Source organism: Oryctolagus cuniculus, chromosome 9 (assembly GCF_964237555.1).
Source record: "Oryctolagus cuniculus chromosome 9, mOryCun1.1, whole genome shotgun sequence".
Taxonomy (NCBI): domain Eukaryota; kingdom Metazoa; phylum Chordata; class Mammalia; order Lagomorpha; family Leporidae; genus Oryctolagus; species Oryctolagus cuniculus.
The window spans coordinates 71960475-71978517 of record NC_091440.1 but is presented as its reverse complement, the minus strand read 5'-3'; the positions used below and the strand labels follow the sequence as shown (position 1 = coordinate 71978517).

Below are 18043 nucleotides of genomic sequence, written 5' to 3'. Positions count from 1 at the left end.
CCTCTCTAACACTTTCACATGAATAAAAATAATTCTTTTAAAGAATTTGTTTGAACTCACCATTCATTAGGGTCTTCCATAGTGACAGAGTTCAGTTTACCCTGGTTTGGGCTAAGAGATTATAAAGCAAAAGTACACAATCAGAAAGGATGCTGATTTTAAGCTAAGTTTTTCAGATGAAATCAGTACAGTTATTCTAGATACAAATGGATTTTTACTCATATGTTTGGGGGTCCTTCCAAAAGTTTGTGGAAATTAAATAAGAACGTAAGTACTTTAGTGCAAAATAATTTTATTTTTATTTATTAATGATGTTGATTCATCCATGTGTGACCTATTATAAACTTACTTTGTTGGATCCGAGAGCTATAGGTACTCATAAACTAGGTGGTCTTTAGTCACTACTTAAACCCAGTGTTGATGTTATTAGGAACACGACTTCATATTTCAGGTATAAACTTCTTAGTGATATGAACTTAGTAATGCTCTAGATATAATTAAAACTATTATTAACTTAGTCCCAGAGAGAGATAGCCCTTTGTGGTGTCACTTCCTTCAACTCAACTTCAATTTGTAGGGACACATCACTCTCACCTCACCTAAATTCTTGATTCTCAAGTCTCACCTTCACCTCCTTACTTTCACCCATGTTTGTGGTTCTTGTCCATGAGATATGGTCAGGTAGCTGCAGACCTGAGTCAGGGTTCATTCATCCAATAGTGTGTCTGGCATGGGTTATGGGTGTCTTGAGGCTTTGGGACATTTCTAGGGTCTGTTAGTTTTATTTTTCTGTGCTTAGGGCTCCTCTTCTCTGTGCTCAATTTTACCTTCTCCTTAGTGCAAACAGGATTCCTCCTCAATTCCTTTTTGTTATAGAATGAATATTGTCCCCCGAATTTGATTGTTTCTATCCTTAGCCTTGTAACTCACAATGTGAGCTGATGTGCTAATAGGCTCACTGGAAACTAAGCAGTTAAGACGAGGTTCTATTGGCATAGAGTGAGCTCCTGATCCAATATGACTGGTGCCCTTATAAAAAGAAAAATGTGAACGCAGGCACAAACAGAAAGCATGCCATGTGCATATGTGAGCAGAGACCTGGGTAAGGAATCTAAGTGCCAAGGAATACCATAGATGGACAGCAATTGGCAATAGCTAGGAGAGAGGCATAGAACAGATACGTTGTTACTGACCTCCAAAAAGCCTATGTGCAGTAGTTCATTTTCCAGTTCTAACCCCTAGGTCTGTTATATAATAAACTTGTTTAAGACACTCAGCTTGTCATGTGTTGTTACATTAGCTCTAGCAAATGAACACTGCCCACTCTACTACAGTTGCATGCACAAATGATCTGATAGTTTTCCAAGAATTTTGGAACTAGTTATCAAGATGGGAAGAAGTCTGTTTCTTCTGACCTGTTCCTCTTTTATAGAACTGGATGCAAAAAAGGAAAAAAAGTTACAAACAAAAGCTGGCACTGCCAATACTTTAGAAACAGTTTTGAAGGAAATCTACATTTAATATGTATTTAGACATATGTGTATATATCTGTATACAAGTAGGTATCTGACCTTTCATTTTCGACTCCGCCATGAGTGGATACTGCTTCATTTAGAGCAGGGCTGAGGATTAAATTGTACATAATCAAACACCACGTGAATCCATGAACTTCACTTTTTATTCAAATTAGCTGTAATTGATCTACAATTTTAAATTGGTTAAACTAAAAAGTCGCAGTTATTCAAAAATTTCAGATGAAATCAGTACAGTTATTCTAGATACAAATGGATTTTTACTCGTATGTTTGAGGGTCCATCCAAAAGTTTGTGGAAGTGTGTCTGGCATGGATTATGGGTATCTTGAGGCTTTGGGACATTCCTAGGGTCTGTTAGTTTTATTTTTCTGTGCTTAGGGCTCCTCTTCTCTGTGCTCAATTTTACCTTCTCCTTAGTGCAAACAGGATTCCTCCTCAATTCCTTTTTGTTATAGAATGAATATTGTCCCCCGAATTTGATTGTTTCTATCCTTAGCCTGGTAACTCACAATGTGAGCTGATGTGCTAATAGGCTCACTCCTTTTTGTCCAAAGTAAAAAAGTTTTATATGGTGGAAATTAAGTTCTTAGGCCTATAAAGTAAATATTCATGCCTCAAGACTTTTTGAAAATTTTATTAACTGTAACAATTTCATTATCTATGGGTTTAATGATATTAAAACACATGTACACAGCATACACTGACCAAATCAGGGTAATTAGCATTTTCATCTCATTATTCTTTCATTATGTTTGGAGATGCTGAGGTTCTCTCTTCCAGTTCTTTGTGAACTATGTAATAGGCTATCGTCACCCCACTGTGCTGTGGAACTCTAGGACTTTCTCCTTCTAACTTTCTTTCGATACCCATTGTGCAGCCACTCTCTGTAACTACCTCCTAGACCTCTTCAAGTTCTAAGTACCTATACCTCTTGTCCCATCTGATTTCCTGCTTTAACAGCCTCCCTCTCACCATCTCCTTGATTAAACCCATCATGGTTGCCTTTCCTGCTCCATAGATAGGGTTGACTCACTGCAGGCTAGAAGCAAGAGTTCCACCCAGTGTGATGGTGGGTTTGGGCTGAGTGGATTAGCCTCACGTGGTGGCAGTGCCCTGGAGCATGAGGGATTAATCCTGGGAAGATTAGCTCCTTTCTTTGCACTGAGGCCTCCTGTGCTCCCTGCCTACATCTACCAAGTGCTTGCTTCCAAAATGGGTTCTCTTCTCCCTTGTGTCACTGTGCATCTCACACACAGGTATTCTGATAGTTGCCTGGGTTCTGAATTGTGATAGGCTCAGGTTTCTGGTTTCTGAGGTACACAAACATATCATGAGTACATATTTTCTGACCTGGCTCACTTTTTTACATCTAGGTAGAAAACACAAACAGGTTACACGCAGACACTGACAGGCTGTAAATTAACTGTGTGTTGTCATAACGACTCCAAAATGGTTTCCCATGCAGATAACAGAAAACAAACTCACCTATTATTGACATTCTGGTTAGGGACAACCAAAATGTCTGTCAACGGATTATCATCCCTGTGAAAACAAACGGAAAAAAAAAAAAAACCATCAGACAATTTGGATGAAATGATGCTCTTTCCAGACAGGAGTTTCAGGGAACAAAGAATAAGTCATACATGCGAAAGCCTAGAGACACATGATGGGAACTAAAGCCACAGTTTAGGATCATGGCAGCGAGACCTGTAAGCCTGCCTCAAAATACGCTTGTGTGTGTATGTGAGGGGGCGTGTGTCCTTGTGAATGTAATTATTTACTAGAAATAGAAGGAAGCAAGGGGAAGCACCAATGTGATGGTTAAGATTCCTTCCCCACATTCTGTTCTCTGTCTCGTTCTGGTCAATGTCAGAGAACTTTGGGAAGTGAGAGGGAAATGACAGTGTAGGGATGGGGAAATCCATCTGGATAAAAGTGGACGTAAGGTTACAAATAAAGGGGTGGGGAAAATGCTGGAACAATGACAGTTGAATGGCAAAAATTAGTCCCTGGTGGCCATTTGGTTAGCCTGAAGCCAGTAATGTAGGTCAGCATCTACCTAAACTATAAGATTGTATAAACTGAAGAGAGAGCATGAGATCAGAATGATTATTTTTCTTTGTACTTTGTTTCTAGTATACCTTATTTTTTAGAGAAAATTTATTTGTGGAAAAATTAAAGTACTGAAAGTTTCCATATACTGATTATACTCATTCTGTCTCAGACAGTTTCTTCTATTCCTAACACCTTATATTCTTGTGGTACACTTGCTAATATACCAAATAAAACCCATAGTTGAGGTCCATTCATTGTATTGCACAGTTCTATGTGTTTTGCTAAATGCATGGTGTCATGGTCCATCATTACAGCATAAATTTCCCTGCCCTAAAACTTCCCTGTCTCCTACCTATTCATTCCTCTACTCATCCACCAGTGCCTGACAACTACTGCTCATTTTTCCTGTCTCTATACCTTTCTAGAATGTCATATAGCTAGAATCATATAGTAAGTAGCCTTGTCATATTGGCTTCTTTAACTTAACCATATGCATTCAAGGTTTCAGCAAGCTTTGTCATGGCTACATGGTTCAAATATTTTTAGTGCTGACAAATATGCCATTTTATGTACATGCTGGTTTGTTTATACACTCCTCTATCGAAGGATATGTTGGTTGCTTCCAATTCTTAATAATTATGAATAAAGCTGCTAGAAATATCTGTATGTCAGTTTCCATGTGGACATAACTTTCAAGCCAATTGAGTAAATACTTAAGGGTGCATTTTCTGGGTTGTATAGTGAGACTATGTTTGGCTTTGCAAGAAACTGTCAAACTGTTTTGGAAGGTGGCTGCATATTCTTGCATTCCCACCAGCAATGAATGAGGGTTCCCACTGCTCCACATCCTTGCCAGTATTTGGTATTTTCAGTATATTGGTATATTTCAGTATTTTGGCATATTTCAGGGATTTTAGCCCTTCTAATAGACATTTTTTTAGTATCTTATCGTGTTAATTTGCAATTCTCTACCACTGTATGACTGTGAGCATGTTTTGATATGCTTAAGGACTGTCTGTATATCTTCAGGGTGAGGTGTCTGGTCAAAGGATTGTTATGTTTTCCCACAAAAATCATTCCTTAAGAACAGGTCTTCAAAGAAGGAGGTACCTTTCTCTGAAGGGAGGAGAGAACCTCCACTTTGAATATGACCTTGTCTAAACAAGATAAGAGTCGGTGAACTCAAAAGGCTTCCATAGCCTTGGAAACTCATGACTGTTGCATAGGGAGATTACTGATGCCATAAACAGGAGTGTCAATTTGTAAAGTCAACAACAGGAGTCACTGTGCACTTACTCCTCATGTAGGATCTCTGTCCTTAATGTGCTGTACATTGAGACTTAATGCTATAATGAGTACTCAAACAGTATATTTCGCTTTGTGTTTCTATGGGGGTGCAAACTGTTGAAATCTTTACTTAATGTACACTAAACTTATCTTCTGTAAAAAAAAAAAAAAGAAGAAGAAGAAATTATTAATTCCCAACTTGACTCTCGCTGGGATTAAACATGACAATAGGTCTGATCTGATTTCATCATCATTTAAAAAATCATCTATTAGTTTTCACTTTATGTTTGTGTGGGAGCTAACTGTTGAAATCTTTACTTAATGTACACTAAACTGATCTTCTGTATATAAAGAGAATCAAAAATGAATCCTCATGTGAATGGAAGGGGAGAGGGAGTGGGAAAGGGGAGGGATGCGGGTGGGAGAGATGTTATGGGGGGGAAGCCATTGTAATCCATAAGCCGTACTTTGGAAATTTATATTCATTAAATAAAAGTTAAAAAAAAAAAAAGAAAAAGGACTTGGATATCAAGAATTCCAAACTGAAAGAGAAATATGTGACAACATGCTGTGGATTTGTACTTAACAATGGAGAGTTTAGATTAATTATAGAGTTAAAGTCAGAAACAAACTCTACAATAAAAATGTTTTGGTAATTGTTAAATAAATCATTCCTTTATCATTACTTAATGGCCCTTGTTACAAATGACAATTTCCTTACTTTGAACTCTGCCTTTTCTGAAATTAATACAGCCATTCTTGCTTTTTCAAAATTAGTGTTAGCACGAAATGGCTTCCTCTATTCTCTCATTTTTATTCCACTTGTGTCTTTATACGTAAAGTAGGTTTCTTGCAAACACTATTTGGTTGGATATTATTTGTGATCGTTTCTATCTGACCCTATCCTTTAGTAATGTTGTATTAGGTTAGTTACATTTAAAGTGACTTTAATACAGTGATATTAATCGGTGACTTTTTCATACTTCTCTGAGTTCACTGTATAAAAGTCCTTTAACCCCTTTACCCACATGGGAGACCTAGAAGAAGCTCCTGGCTCCTAGCTTCAGCCTTGCCCAACCCTGGTCCTTGGGCCCATTTGGGGAGATGGCCAGGGGATGGAAGCACTCTCTATTTCTCTTCTCTGTAAAATAAACAAAGAAATCAGCCGGCACCGTGGCTCACTAGGCTAATCCTCCGCCTGTGGCGCCGGCACCCAGGTTCTAGTCCCGGTTGGCATGCCGGTTCTGTCCCGGTTGCTCCTCTTCCAGTCCAGCTCTCTGCTGTGGCCCAGGAAGGCAGTGTAGGATGGCCCAAGTCCTTGGGCCCTGCACCCACATGGGAGACCAGGAACTTTGGGGGACATCGCTGTGGTGTAGCGGGTAAACCCCAGTCTGCAGTGCCAGGCCTCTCACATGGGTGCTGGTCGTGGCTTAGCTGCTGCACTTCTGATCCAGCTTTCTGCTGGTGCACCTAAGAGGGCAGCAGAGGACTCCTGCACCCACATGGGAAACCTAGAGGGAGCTCCTGGCTCTTTAGTTCATACTGGCCCAGTTCCAGCCATTGCAGCCATTTGGGAAGTGGACCAGCATTTGCAAGGCCTCTCTCTCTCTGTCTCTATCTCTGTCTCTGTCTCTGTCTCTGTCTCTCTCTACCTACCTACCTCTCTAACACTTTCACATGAATAAAAATAATTCTTTTAAAGAATTTGTTTGAACTCACCATTCATTAGGGTCTTCCATAGTGACAGAGTTCAGTTTACCCTGGTTTGGGCTAAGAGATTATAAAGCAAAAGTACACAATCAGAAAGGATGCTGATTTTAAGCTAAGTTTTTCAGATGAAATCAGTACAGTTATTCTAGATACAAATGGATTTTTACTCATATGTTTGGGGGTCCTTCCAAAAGTTTGTGGAAATTAAATAAGAACGTAAGTACTTTAGTGCAAAATAATTTTATTTTTATTTATTAATGATGTTGATTCATCCATGTGTGACCTATTATAAACTTACTTTGTTGGATCCGAGAGCTATAGGTACTCATAAACTAGGTGGTCTTTAGTCACTACTTAAACCCAGTGTTGATGTTATTAGGAACACGACTTCATATTTCAGGTATAAACTTCTTAGTGATATGAACTTAGTAATGCTCTAGATATAATTAAAACTATTATTAACTTAGTCCCAGAGAGAGATAGCCCTTTGTGGTGTCACTTCCTTCAACTCAACTTCAATTTGTAGGGACACATCACTCTCACCTCACCTAAATTCTTGATTCTCAAGTCTCACCTTCACCTCCTTACTTTCACCCATGTTTGTGGTTCTTGTCCATGAGATATGGTCAGGTAGCTGCAGACCTGAGTCAGGGTTCATTCATCCAATAGTGTGTCTGGCATGGGTTATGGGTGTCTTGAGGCTTTGGGACATTTCTAGGGTCTGTTAGTTTTATTTTTCTGTGCTTAGGGCTCCTCTTCTCTGTGCTCAATTTTACCTTCTCCTTAGTGCAAACAGGATTCCTCCTCAATTCCTTTTTGTTATAGAATGAATATTGTCCCCCGAATTTGATTGTTTCTATCCTTAGCCTGGTAACTCACAATGTGAGCTGATGTGCTAATAGGCTCACTGGAAACTAAGCAGTTAAGACGAGGTTCTATTGGCATAGAGTGAGCTCCTGATCCAATATGACTGGTGCCCTTATAAAAAGAAAAATGTGAACGCAGGCACAAACAGAAAGCATGCCATGTGCATATGTGAGCAGAGACCTGGGTAAGGAATCTAAGTGCCAAGGAATACCATAGATGGACAGCAATTGGCAATAGCTAGGAGAGAGGCATAGAACAGATACGTTGTTACTGACCTCCAAAAAGCCTATGTGCAGTAGTTCATTTTCCAGTTCTAACCCCTAGGTCTGTTATATAATAAACTTGTTTAAGACACTCAGCTTGTCATGTGTTGTTACATTAGCTCTAGCAAATGAACACTGCCCACTCTACTACAGTTGCATGCACAAATGATCTGATAGTTTTCCAAGAATTTTGGAACTAGTTATCAAGATGGGAAGAAGTCTGTTTCTTCTGACCTGTTCCTCTTTTATAGAACTGGATGCAAAAAAGGAAAAAAAGTTACAAACAAAAGCTGGCACTGCCAATACTTTAGAAACAGTTTTGAAGGAAATCTACATTTAATATGTATTTAGACATATGTGTATATATCTGTATACAAGTAGGTATCTGACCTTTCATTTTCGACTCCGCCATGAGTGGATACTGCTTCATTTAGAGCAGGGCTGAGGATTAAATTGTACATAATCAAACACCACGTGAATCCATGAACTTCACTTTTTATTCAAATTAGCTGTAATTGATCTACAATTTTAAATTGGTTAAACTAAAAAGTCGCAGTTATTCAAAAATTTCAGATGAAATCAGTACAGTTATTCTAGATACAAATGGATTTTTACTCGTATGTTTGAGGGTCCATCCAAAAGTTTGTGGAAGTGTGTCTGGCATGGATTATGGGTATCTTGAGGCTTTGGGACATTCCTAGGGTCTGTTAGTTTTATTTTTCTGTGCTTAGAGCTCCTCTTCTCTGTGCTCAATTTTACCTTCTCCTTAGTGCAAACAGGATTCCTCCTCAATTCCTTTTTGTTATAGAATGAATATTGTCCCCCGAATTTGATTGTTTCTATCCTTAGCCTGGTAACTCACAATGTGAGCTGATGTGCTAATAGGCTCACTCCTTTTTGTCCAAAGTAAAAAAGTTTTATATGGTGGAAATTAAGTTCTTAGGCCTATAAAGTAAATATTCATGCCTCAAGACTTTTTGAAAATTTTATTAACTGTAACAATTTCATTATCTATGGGTTTAATGATATTAAAACACATGTACACAGCATACACTGACCAAATCAGGGTAATTAGCATTTTCATCTCATTATTCTTTCATTATGTTTGGAGATGCTGAGGTTCTCTCTTCCAGTTCTTTGTGAACTATGTAATAGGCTATCGTCACCCCACTGTGCTGTGGAACTCTAGGACTTTCTCCTTCTAACTTTCTTTCGATACCCATTGTGCAGCCACTCTCTGTAACTACCTCCTAGACCTCTTCAAGTTCTAAGTACCTATACCTCTTGTCCCATCTGATTTCCTGCTTTAACAGCCTCCCTCTCACCATCTCCTTGATTAAACCCATCATGGTTGCCTTTCCTGCTCCATAGATAGGGTTGACTCACTGCAGGCTAGAAGCAAGAGTTCCACCCAGTGTGATGGTGGGTTTGGGCTGAGTGGATTAGCCTCACGTGGTGGCAGTGCCCTGGAGCATGAGGGATTAATCCTGGGAAGATTAGCTCCTTTCTTTGCACTGAGGCCTCCTGTGCTCCCTGCCTACATCTACCAAGTGCTTGCTTCCAAAATGGGTTCTCTTCTCCCTTGTGTCACTGTGCATCTCACACACAGGTATTCTGATAGTTGCCTGGGTTCTGAATTGTGATAGGCTCAGGTTTCTGGTTTCTGAGGTACACAAACATATCATGAGTACATATTTTCTGACCTGGCTCACTTTTTTACATCTAGGTAGAAAACACAAACAGGTTACACGCAGACACTGACAGGCTGTAAATTAACTGTGTGTTGTCATAACGACTCCAAAATGGTTTCCCATGCAGATAACAGAAAACAAACTCACCTATTATTGACATTCTGGTTAGGGACAACCAAAATGTCTGTCAACGGATTATCATCCCTGTGAAAACAAACGGAAAAAAAAAAAAAACCATCAGACAATTTGGATGAAATGATGCTCTTTCCAGACAGGAGTTTCAGGGAACAAAGAATAAGTCATACATGCGAAAGCCTAGAGACACATGATGGGAACTAAAGCCACAGTTTAGGATCATGGCAGCGAGACCTGTAAGCCTGCCTCAAAATACGCTTGTGTGTGTATGTGAGGGGGCGTGTGTCCTTGTGAATGTAATTATTTACTAGAAATAGAAGGAAGCAAGGGGAAGCACCAATGTGATGGTTAAGATTCCTTCCCCACATTCTGTTCTCTGTCTCGTTCTGGTCAATGTCAGAGAACTTTGGGAAGTGAGAGGGAAATGACAGTGTAGGGATGGGGAAATCCATCTGGATAAAAGTGGACGTAAGGTTACAAATAAAGGGGTGGGGAAAATGCTGGAACAATGACAGTTGAATGGCAAAAATTAGTCCCTGGTGGCCATTTGGTTAGCCTGAAGCCAGTAATGTAGGTCAGCATCTACCTAAACTATAAGATTGTATAAACTGAAGAGAGAGCATGAGATCAGAATGATTATTTTTCTTTGTACTTTGTTTCTAGTATACCTTATTTTTTAGAGAAAATTTATTTGTGGAAAAATTAAAGTACTGAAAGTTTCCATATACTGATTATACTCATTCTGTCTCAGACAGTTTCTTCTATTCCTAACACCTTATATTCTTGTGGTACACTTGCTAATATACCAAATAAAACCCATAGTTGAGGTCCATTCATTGTATTGCACAGTTCTATGTGTTTTGCTAAATGCATGGTGTCATGGTCCATCATTACAGCATAAATTTCCCTGCCCTAAAACTTCCCTGTCTCCTACCTATTCATTCCTCTACTCATCCACCAGTGCCTGACAACTACTGCTCATTTTTCCTGTCTCTATACCTTTCTAGAATGTCATATAGCTAGAATCATATAGTAAGTAGCCTTGTCATATTGGCTTCTTTAACTTAACCATATGCATTCAAGGTTTCAGCAAGCTTTGTCATGGCTACATGGTTCAAATATTTTTAGTGCTGACAAATATGCCATTTTATGTACATGCTGGTTTGTTTATACACTCCTCTATCGAAGGATATGTTGGTTGCTTCCAATTCTTAATAATTATGAATAAAGCTGCTAGAAATATCTGTATGTCAGTTTCCATGTGGACATAACTTTCAAGCCAATTGAGTAAATACTTAAGGGTGCATTTTCTGGGTTGTATAGTGAGACTATGTTTGGCTTTGCAAGAAACTGTCAAACTGTTTTGGAAGGTGGCTGCATATTCTTGCATTCCCACCAGCAATGAATGAGGGTTCCCACTGCTCCACATCCTTGCCAGTATTTGGTATTTTCAGTATATTGGTATATTTCAGTATTTTGGCATATTTCAGGGATTTTAGCCCTTCTAATAGACATTTTTTTAGTATCTTATCGTGTTAATTTGCAATTCTCTACCACTGTATGACTGTGAGCATGTTTTGATATGCTTAAGGACTGTCTGTATATCTTCAGGGTGAGGTGTCTGGTCAAAGGATTGTTATGCTTTCCTGCAAAAATCATTCCTTTATCATTACTTAATGGCCCTTGTTACAAATGACAATTTCCTTACTTTGAACTCTGCCTTTTCTGAAATTAATACAGCCATTCTTGCTTTTTCAAAATTAGTGTTAGCACGAAATGGCTTCCTCTATTCTCTCATTTTTATTCCACTTGTGTCTTTATACGTAAAGTAGGTTTCTTGCAAACACTATTTGGTTGGATATTATTTGTGATCGTTTCTATCTGACCCTATCCTTTAGTAATGTTGTATTAGGTTAGTTACATTTAAAGTGACTTTAATACAGTGATATTAATCGGTGACTTTTTCATACTTCTCTGAGTTCACTGTATAAAAGTCCTTTAACCCCTTTACCCACATGGGAGACCTAGAAGAAGCTCCTGGCTCCTAGCTTCAGCCTTGCCCAACCCTGGTCCTTGGGCCCATTTGGGGAGATGGCCAGGGGATGGAAGCACTCTCTATTTCTCTTCTCTGTAAAATAAACAAAGAAATCAGCCGGCACCGTGGCTCACTAGGCTAATCCTCCGCCTGTGGCGCCGGCACCCAGGTTCTAGTCCCGGTTGGCATGCCGGTTCTGTACCGTTTGCTCCTCTTCCAGTCCAGCTCTCAGGAAGGCAGTGTAGGATGGCCCAAGTCCTTGGGCCCTGCACCCACATGGGAGACCAGGAACTTTGGGGGACATCGCTGTGGTGTAGCGGGTAAACCCCAGTCTGCAGTGCCAGGCCTCTCACATGGGTGCTGGTCGTGGCTTAGCTGCTGCACTTCTGATCCAGCTTTCTGCTGGTGCACCTAAGAGGGCAGCAGAGGACTCCTGCACCCACATGGGAAACCTAGAGGGAGCTCCTGGCTCTTTAGTTCATACTGGCCCAGTTCCAGCCATTGCAGCCATTTGGGAAGTGGACCAGCATTTGCAAGGCCTCTCTCTCTCTGTCTCTGTCTCTCTGTCTAACTCTGCCTGTCAAAAAATAAAGAAATCTTTAAAGCAAATACAGATTTTGTAATACTTTATAATATTCTCTTTTGTTTTTTGAGCATTATGAAATCATGACAATAATTGAGAAAATAATACTTCTCGAGTGAGCATTTTAATACCATAACTTAATTTGTATTAATTCAATTATCTGACACTTCAAAGGTATCTATAAATAGACTTTAGATATAGTTTTTGGTCTGCCTGGTGATAATGTAATTGTTTGGAGATCCATATTAGCATCATTTTCATATTTCTGGGTTTTCACCCTTTTCTGCATTGAAAATTTAGGGTATGCAGATATGGCTGAAGAGCCCATGAGATTATATTAGGCATGGAAAGCCAAGACACTCTCAACAAAAAGAAAAAAGAAGAGCTAAATGAAAGATCTCTGCTAGTGAGATGCCAGTGGAAAGAACAGGGCCATCAAAGAAGGAGGTGCCTTTCTCTGAAGGGAGGAGAGAACTTCCACTTTGACTATGACCCTGTGGGAATAAGATCAAAGTCAGCAAACTCAAAAGGCTTCCATAGCCTTGGCAACTCATGACTAGAGCCTAGGGAGATTATTGATGCCATAAACGAGTGTCAACAACAGGAGTCACTGAGTATTTACTTCTCATGTGGGATCTGTCCTTAGTGTGTTGTCCAATGTGAAGTAATGCTATAACTAGTACTGACACAGTATTTTACACTTTATGTTTCTGTGTGGGTGCAAACTGATGAAATCTTTACTTAATATATACTAAATCGATCTTCTGTATATAGTGATAATTTAAAATGAATCTTGATGTGAATGGAATGGGAGAGGGAGCAGGAGATGGGAGGGGTGTGAGTGGGAGGGAAATTATGGGGGGGGAAGCCATTGTAATCCATAAACTGTACTTTGGAAATTTATATTTACTAAATAATAAAAAAAGAAATAAAAAAAGAAAATTTTTCTTCAGATTAACTTTCAGACATCACATGTGCCTCACAAATTTCAAAAATGAAATTAATGGTTCTTAAATTTCACAAGAAAAAAAAATTTCACAAGAAATTCCTTTGGCAAAACCTGTCTCAAATGAACACATCAGCATCTACTCTTCTGATTATCCTTCAGACATATTCAGTTTGATTAAGCCAGCATCTCTGAAAGGTTTCTAATGGAACAGTAGTCTGAAATTATTAATACAAAATAAAAGCACTTATATTTCAGGTGCTATTGAAATACTTTACATATAATAATTCCTTAATTCTCATAATAATCTTATGAAGTTTACAGGATTATCCCAATTTGATAGATGAAAGCAATTAGCCTCAGAGAGGGTGACTAACTTGCCTAGTATCACCAAGTAGAAAGTAGCAGACATGAGATTGAAAGTCTCTTATCCTTAATACTTACCTGACTTTTCAAATGTTTATTCAAGTTTGGGAAATTGATTGCACACATTTTGCTTGTTTTTAAGGATTTATTTATTTCAAAGGCAGAGTTATGGAGAGAGAGGCAGAGAGAGAAAGAGAGAGAGAGAGAGAAAATCTTACCTGTGCTGGTTCACTCCTCAAATGGCTCCAACAGCCAGACTTGGGCCAGGCTGAAGCCAGGAGTCAGGAGCTTCATTCCTGGGCCCAAGTACTTGGACCATCTTCTGCTCCTTTTCCAGGCACATTAGCAAAAATGTTGGATCAGAAGAGGGGCAGCTGGGACATCCCATATGGAATGCTAGTGCTGCAGTTGGTGGGCTTACACCACTGTGCAGCAGCGCCACCCCAGCATATTTCTTTTATAAATACCATGGATCTCTAAAAGCTGACCAGAATATGCTGCAGTTCCTGACTTATTTGAACACAAACCTCATACTGCCAAAAGTATAAGAAACACATTACAGAAAGAGTATGTTAAATGCTATTTAATTGTCCCTTTAGCAAACCAATTTTGTACTCAGCAATAGATCAAAACTCTAAGAACAGACAGATATAATTATTATATTATTCCTCAAATATTTAGAAAGAAGACTATAGTCTAGATGTTCCAATAATTTTTGCCTGGGCTGAGGGTCCTTGAATGTAGTCGTTCAAGTATTATGCTGGTCTTCTGATATCCTTGAAGCATATCTGATAGGTATCTGCTATCTCTCAACAGGAAGATCAACAGGAATGTGTTGGGGATATAGCAATAAATCACCTTAAGGGAAAATGTTCAGACTGCCAAAAGGGGGAATATGAGTTTTTTGATGCAGGTAGCCTCATTGAATGATTATCAGGTTTTCCTGATGGGTTCTACTGAGGAAGAGAGCTGGTCAATATTCAAATTACTCCTCAGATCCAGCTGACAGACTAGGACAGCTAATCATATTTCTTGGGGCACCAATCTATCTGGGAATGAGACATCCATACAATAAATGGGATATAGTTCCAATATTCAGGAGGCAAAAACTCTTAAACCAATGGCTGCAGATAGGACCACCTAGCGGACAAGTCTCTGGTATACACTTACAGATATCATTCAGATTCTTAAATTGTGCTTATCCAAGGGGGAACTATCTGTATAATCATTCATCTGATTCACAGATTTTAATTTTCATACAGTTTTAGCATTTTCATGCTAAGTTGTAAGCCCCAGTGTCACTAATAAAAACACATTTGTAGCCTTTATTTTGGTAATTAACAACAATTCAGGTGTTTATCAAGACAAAACAACTGAAGCCCTTGTGGTGGCCTCTATGTGGAATGGTTTCCTGAGTTGGACCTAGCTTATCATTCCAGAACACATCATCCTCTGGTAGGGCAACCAGATTTCCCATAGGAAAAGCATAAAGTGATGGGCACATGCATATTATCACACCATCCAAACTAGTGTTTTTAAGGACATTTCAGGCATAGATTAACAAGATCTTTATTCTGTGAGCTTGACAAATTTCATCTCTATACAGTTTATATTTAGCCAGAATGAATGCACAGATTGCCTATCAGATTAACTAAAGTTGAAAGTTATGTTTAAAATTCAGTACATTAGAATAATATCACTTACATATCAGTATTTTTCTTTTTAGAGAACCAGTGATACTGACGATTCTTTTTGAATCTCTTCATATCGCCATGCGGTTAAATTCGATCCATAATCTAAGAAAAGTAAAAGCACTTGTGAATTTTATATTCCATGTGTTTAGACACCTATCATATCCTTCAAAGGAGAAAGACAAAGACTCACATAGAACTTATTAGGTATGGATCAGCATTTCTAAGGTCCTGAATCTGTAAATGAAGGAAATCTACAGTATCATGTAATTTGATAACTTATGTGGAACATACATTCTTTATTTGCCCTTGGTAAAAAGTAGAAGAAAACATTCCAAAAGTAGAAGAAAACATTTTTTGAAGATTCAACGATATTTACATTTACCTGCAGTACATTTTTTAAAAGCTTCTTTGCTGTTAAAATATTATTTATTATTTGGATTACAGAATTATAGAGACAGAGATACAGAGTGAGAGAGAGCAAAATCATCTATCTGATGCTTCACTCCCCAAATGTCCACAATGGCTGGAGCTCTGCTAATCTGAAGCCAGGAGCCAAGAACGTCTTCTGGATAACCCACATGGATTCAGGAGCCCAAGCACTTGGGCCATCCTTGGCAGCTTTGTTGAGCCATTAGGGGAGCTGGATTGGAAGTGGAGCAGCTGGGACTCGAACTGCACCCAAATGGGATGTTGGCACTGCAGGCATTAGCTTTACCTACTATGCCAGAGCAGCAGCCTTACCCACTACACCACAGCACTGGCCCCAGAATAGACATTTAAGATCATCCAATTGCTACCCAGAACCAGAAAATGAAACAGAATCTGTTTCAACTCAATAGCTGTATCATCATAGTGACTTATGATATTTCCATCCTGAAACATTCTGTAGAATAAATCAAAGAAACGTGAGAAAAAGAGATGTGTCCCTCAACATTACACCCAGTAGCTTTGTGTCATGTAAGAAAATTGGAAGTCACAGGAAAATAAGACATTGCCAATCACATTGCCAGGGAAAAACAACATGATGACTACATTTAGGCAGTCAGAACTGTACCATAAGTCCCTAAACTCTTGGCAAAGAGAGAAAAATAATTTAATATAAAAATAATTATTTTTAAAAATCAATCGTCCAATTTTGGGCATAAATGTTGATTTTGAGTTTTGGACCCATGCCACAGCCATCTGTAAATTTCATACATTTGAAAGGATACCAACTCATTGGCAGAAGGGGTAGAAATTCCCAAGCTCCCAGTCTACCATCTAGTGCTCCAGAGATGTGCTAGAGGCACATCTTTAGATGTGAACCAGGGTGACCCAAGGCAAAGTGGGATTTCTAGGAATATTTTTTCTCTTACTATTCCTCAGAAGAGGCTAGAAACAACAGGATACAGTAGCTCTCAGTATTGTGCACTCCTGTAGTTTTCTCTAAAAGGGAGGTAACTTTTTTAAGATCTTGATTCAAGTTTCCTCTCCTACTATCCTTCAGAATAATGGTTTTCCCTTTTTTCATAGTTTCTTGTGTGTGTGTGTGTGTGTGCATTTATACATATATACATATATATATATATTCCTTTTCTTATTTTTAATTGCCCCAAATCAGAATTTGTTAAGTCAAATCTTCACTCAATTCCTTGCCAGCAACAAGGTCACTGCTACTTAACCAATATTGACTTAGTTGTTCACTGGTCCCAGAGGGTAAGGGAGATTTGGGAGGTCCCCCAGAGGGGAGAGGAATGTTTATCAGTGCTCTTCTCACCATTGGGCTCAAGGCTATCTTCCCATCTATGAGCCCTAAAGACTCTCAGCCCATCCCCACTCCCTTCCCTCCTTTTTCTCCAGCTATACACCTCCATTCTTTTCATGAGAATGAGAGGGCAGGGGATAGGATAGGGGGACCTTGCTCTGAGACCCTTACCACCATGTCCTACGCCTTTGGCTGCGAACATGCCAATGAAAGAATAAGAGTTCCATGTCCATGGCAACCACAGATTCTGGTGGTCTTGAGATCATTGTGAGGAAAGAATGGAATGAATTTGGTCCCAGACTGCAAAGATTTTTTTTAAAGACACATGCTGTTTGTTTGAAAGATGGGTGACAGAGTACACCAACATCAAATACTCCAGAAGAATAATCTCAAAGCAGAGATTGTTTTATCTGTTATTTTTTCTTTTGTGTATAATGGAGGGGCTTCTTACACACACAGATATTTCAAAAACTAGCTTTATTTTCTTTGTGGGTTGGAAGACTCAATACTGTTAGGATGTCAGTTCTCCGACAAAATGGAGTACAAATTCAATGCAATCTCAACCAAAAATTTCAGTCAGCTTTAAGAAAATTTTGGTAGAAATTGGGAGTTGTTTCTAAAATTCATGTGGAAATATAAAGGAATTCCAAAATCCAAACAACTTTGATACAAGAACAAAGTTGAAGGGCAAACATGAGTTGATGTCAAGACTTTTTAGGACAGACATAAGTAAAAATAAATCAATAAAACAATCAAAAGAATAACAAAGAATCAAGAATCAAAGTATATACCCACACAAATAGACAACAAAGATAGAAAGGGAAATCAGCCACGCAGGATAGTATTTTCAAAAAATGGTGGTTGATTGATTGAAAAATTAACCTCAGTATGTAAGTCTCATCATATCAAAAACCAGAGAAATAAATGCAAAACTCAAAATCAATAAAATTTCAGGAGAATACTCTATGTCCTGTATTAAAGTTTTCTAGATACAACACCAAAAACATGATCCACAAAATAAAAACTGACCAATTGGTCTTCATCAAAATTTAAAACTTCTCTCCAAAAGACAGTTAAGAGAATGAGAAGGGATTACACAGTCTGGGAGAAAATCATTCCAAAGCATATATTTT

The 18043-nt window shown here is 38.7% G+C and overlaps 1 protein-coding gene across 2 annotated transcripts in view; it reads right to left on the bottom strand.

The window, feature by feature from the left end:
- The window catches only part of LOC127489446 (phosphatidylinositol 3,4,5-trisphosphate 3-phosphatase TPTE2-like), a 114715-nt gene that overhangs the window by 87831 nt on the left and 8841 nt on the right, over positions 1-18043 (bottom strand). Inside the window, exons 3-4 of one of the 2 annotated variants that reach the window (XM_070048917.1) lie at positions 15177-15268; positions 61-9611 (exon numbers count right to left, since the gene is read on the bottom strand). In XM_070048917.1, coding sequence (XP_069905018.1) covers positions 61-80 — 20 coding nt within the window. In that variant the 5' untranslated portion in view covers positions 81-9611; positions 15177-15268. Of the gene's footprint in view, positions 1-60; positions 9612-15176; positions 15721-18043 lie in introns of those variants that run through there. The other variant, XM_070048918.1, reaches the window with a different exon arrangement.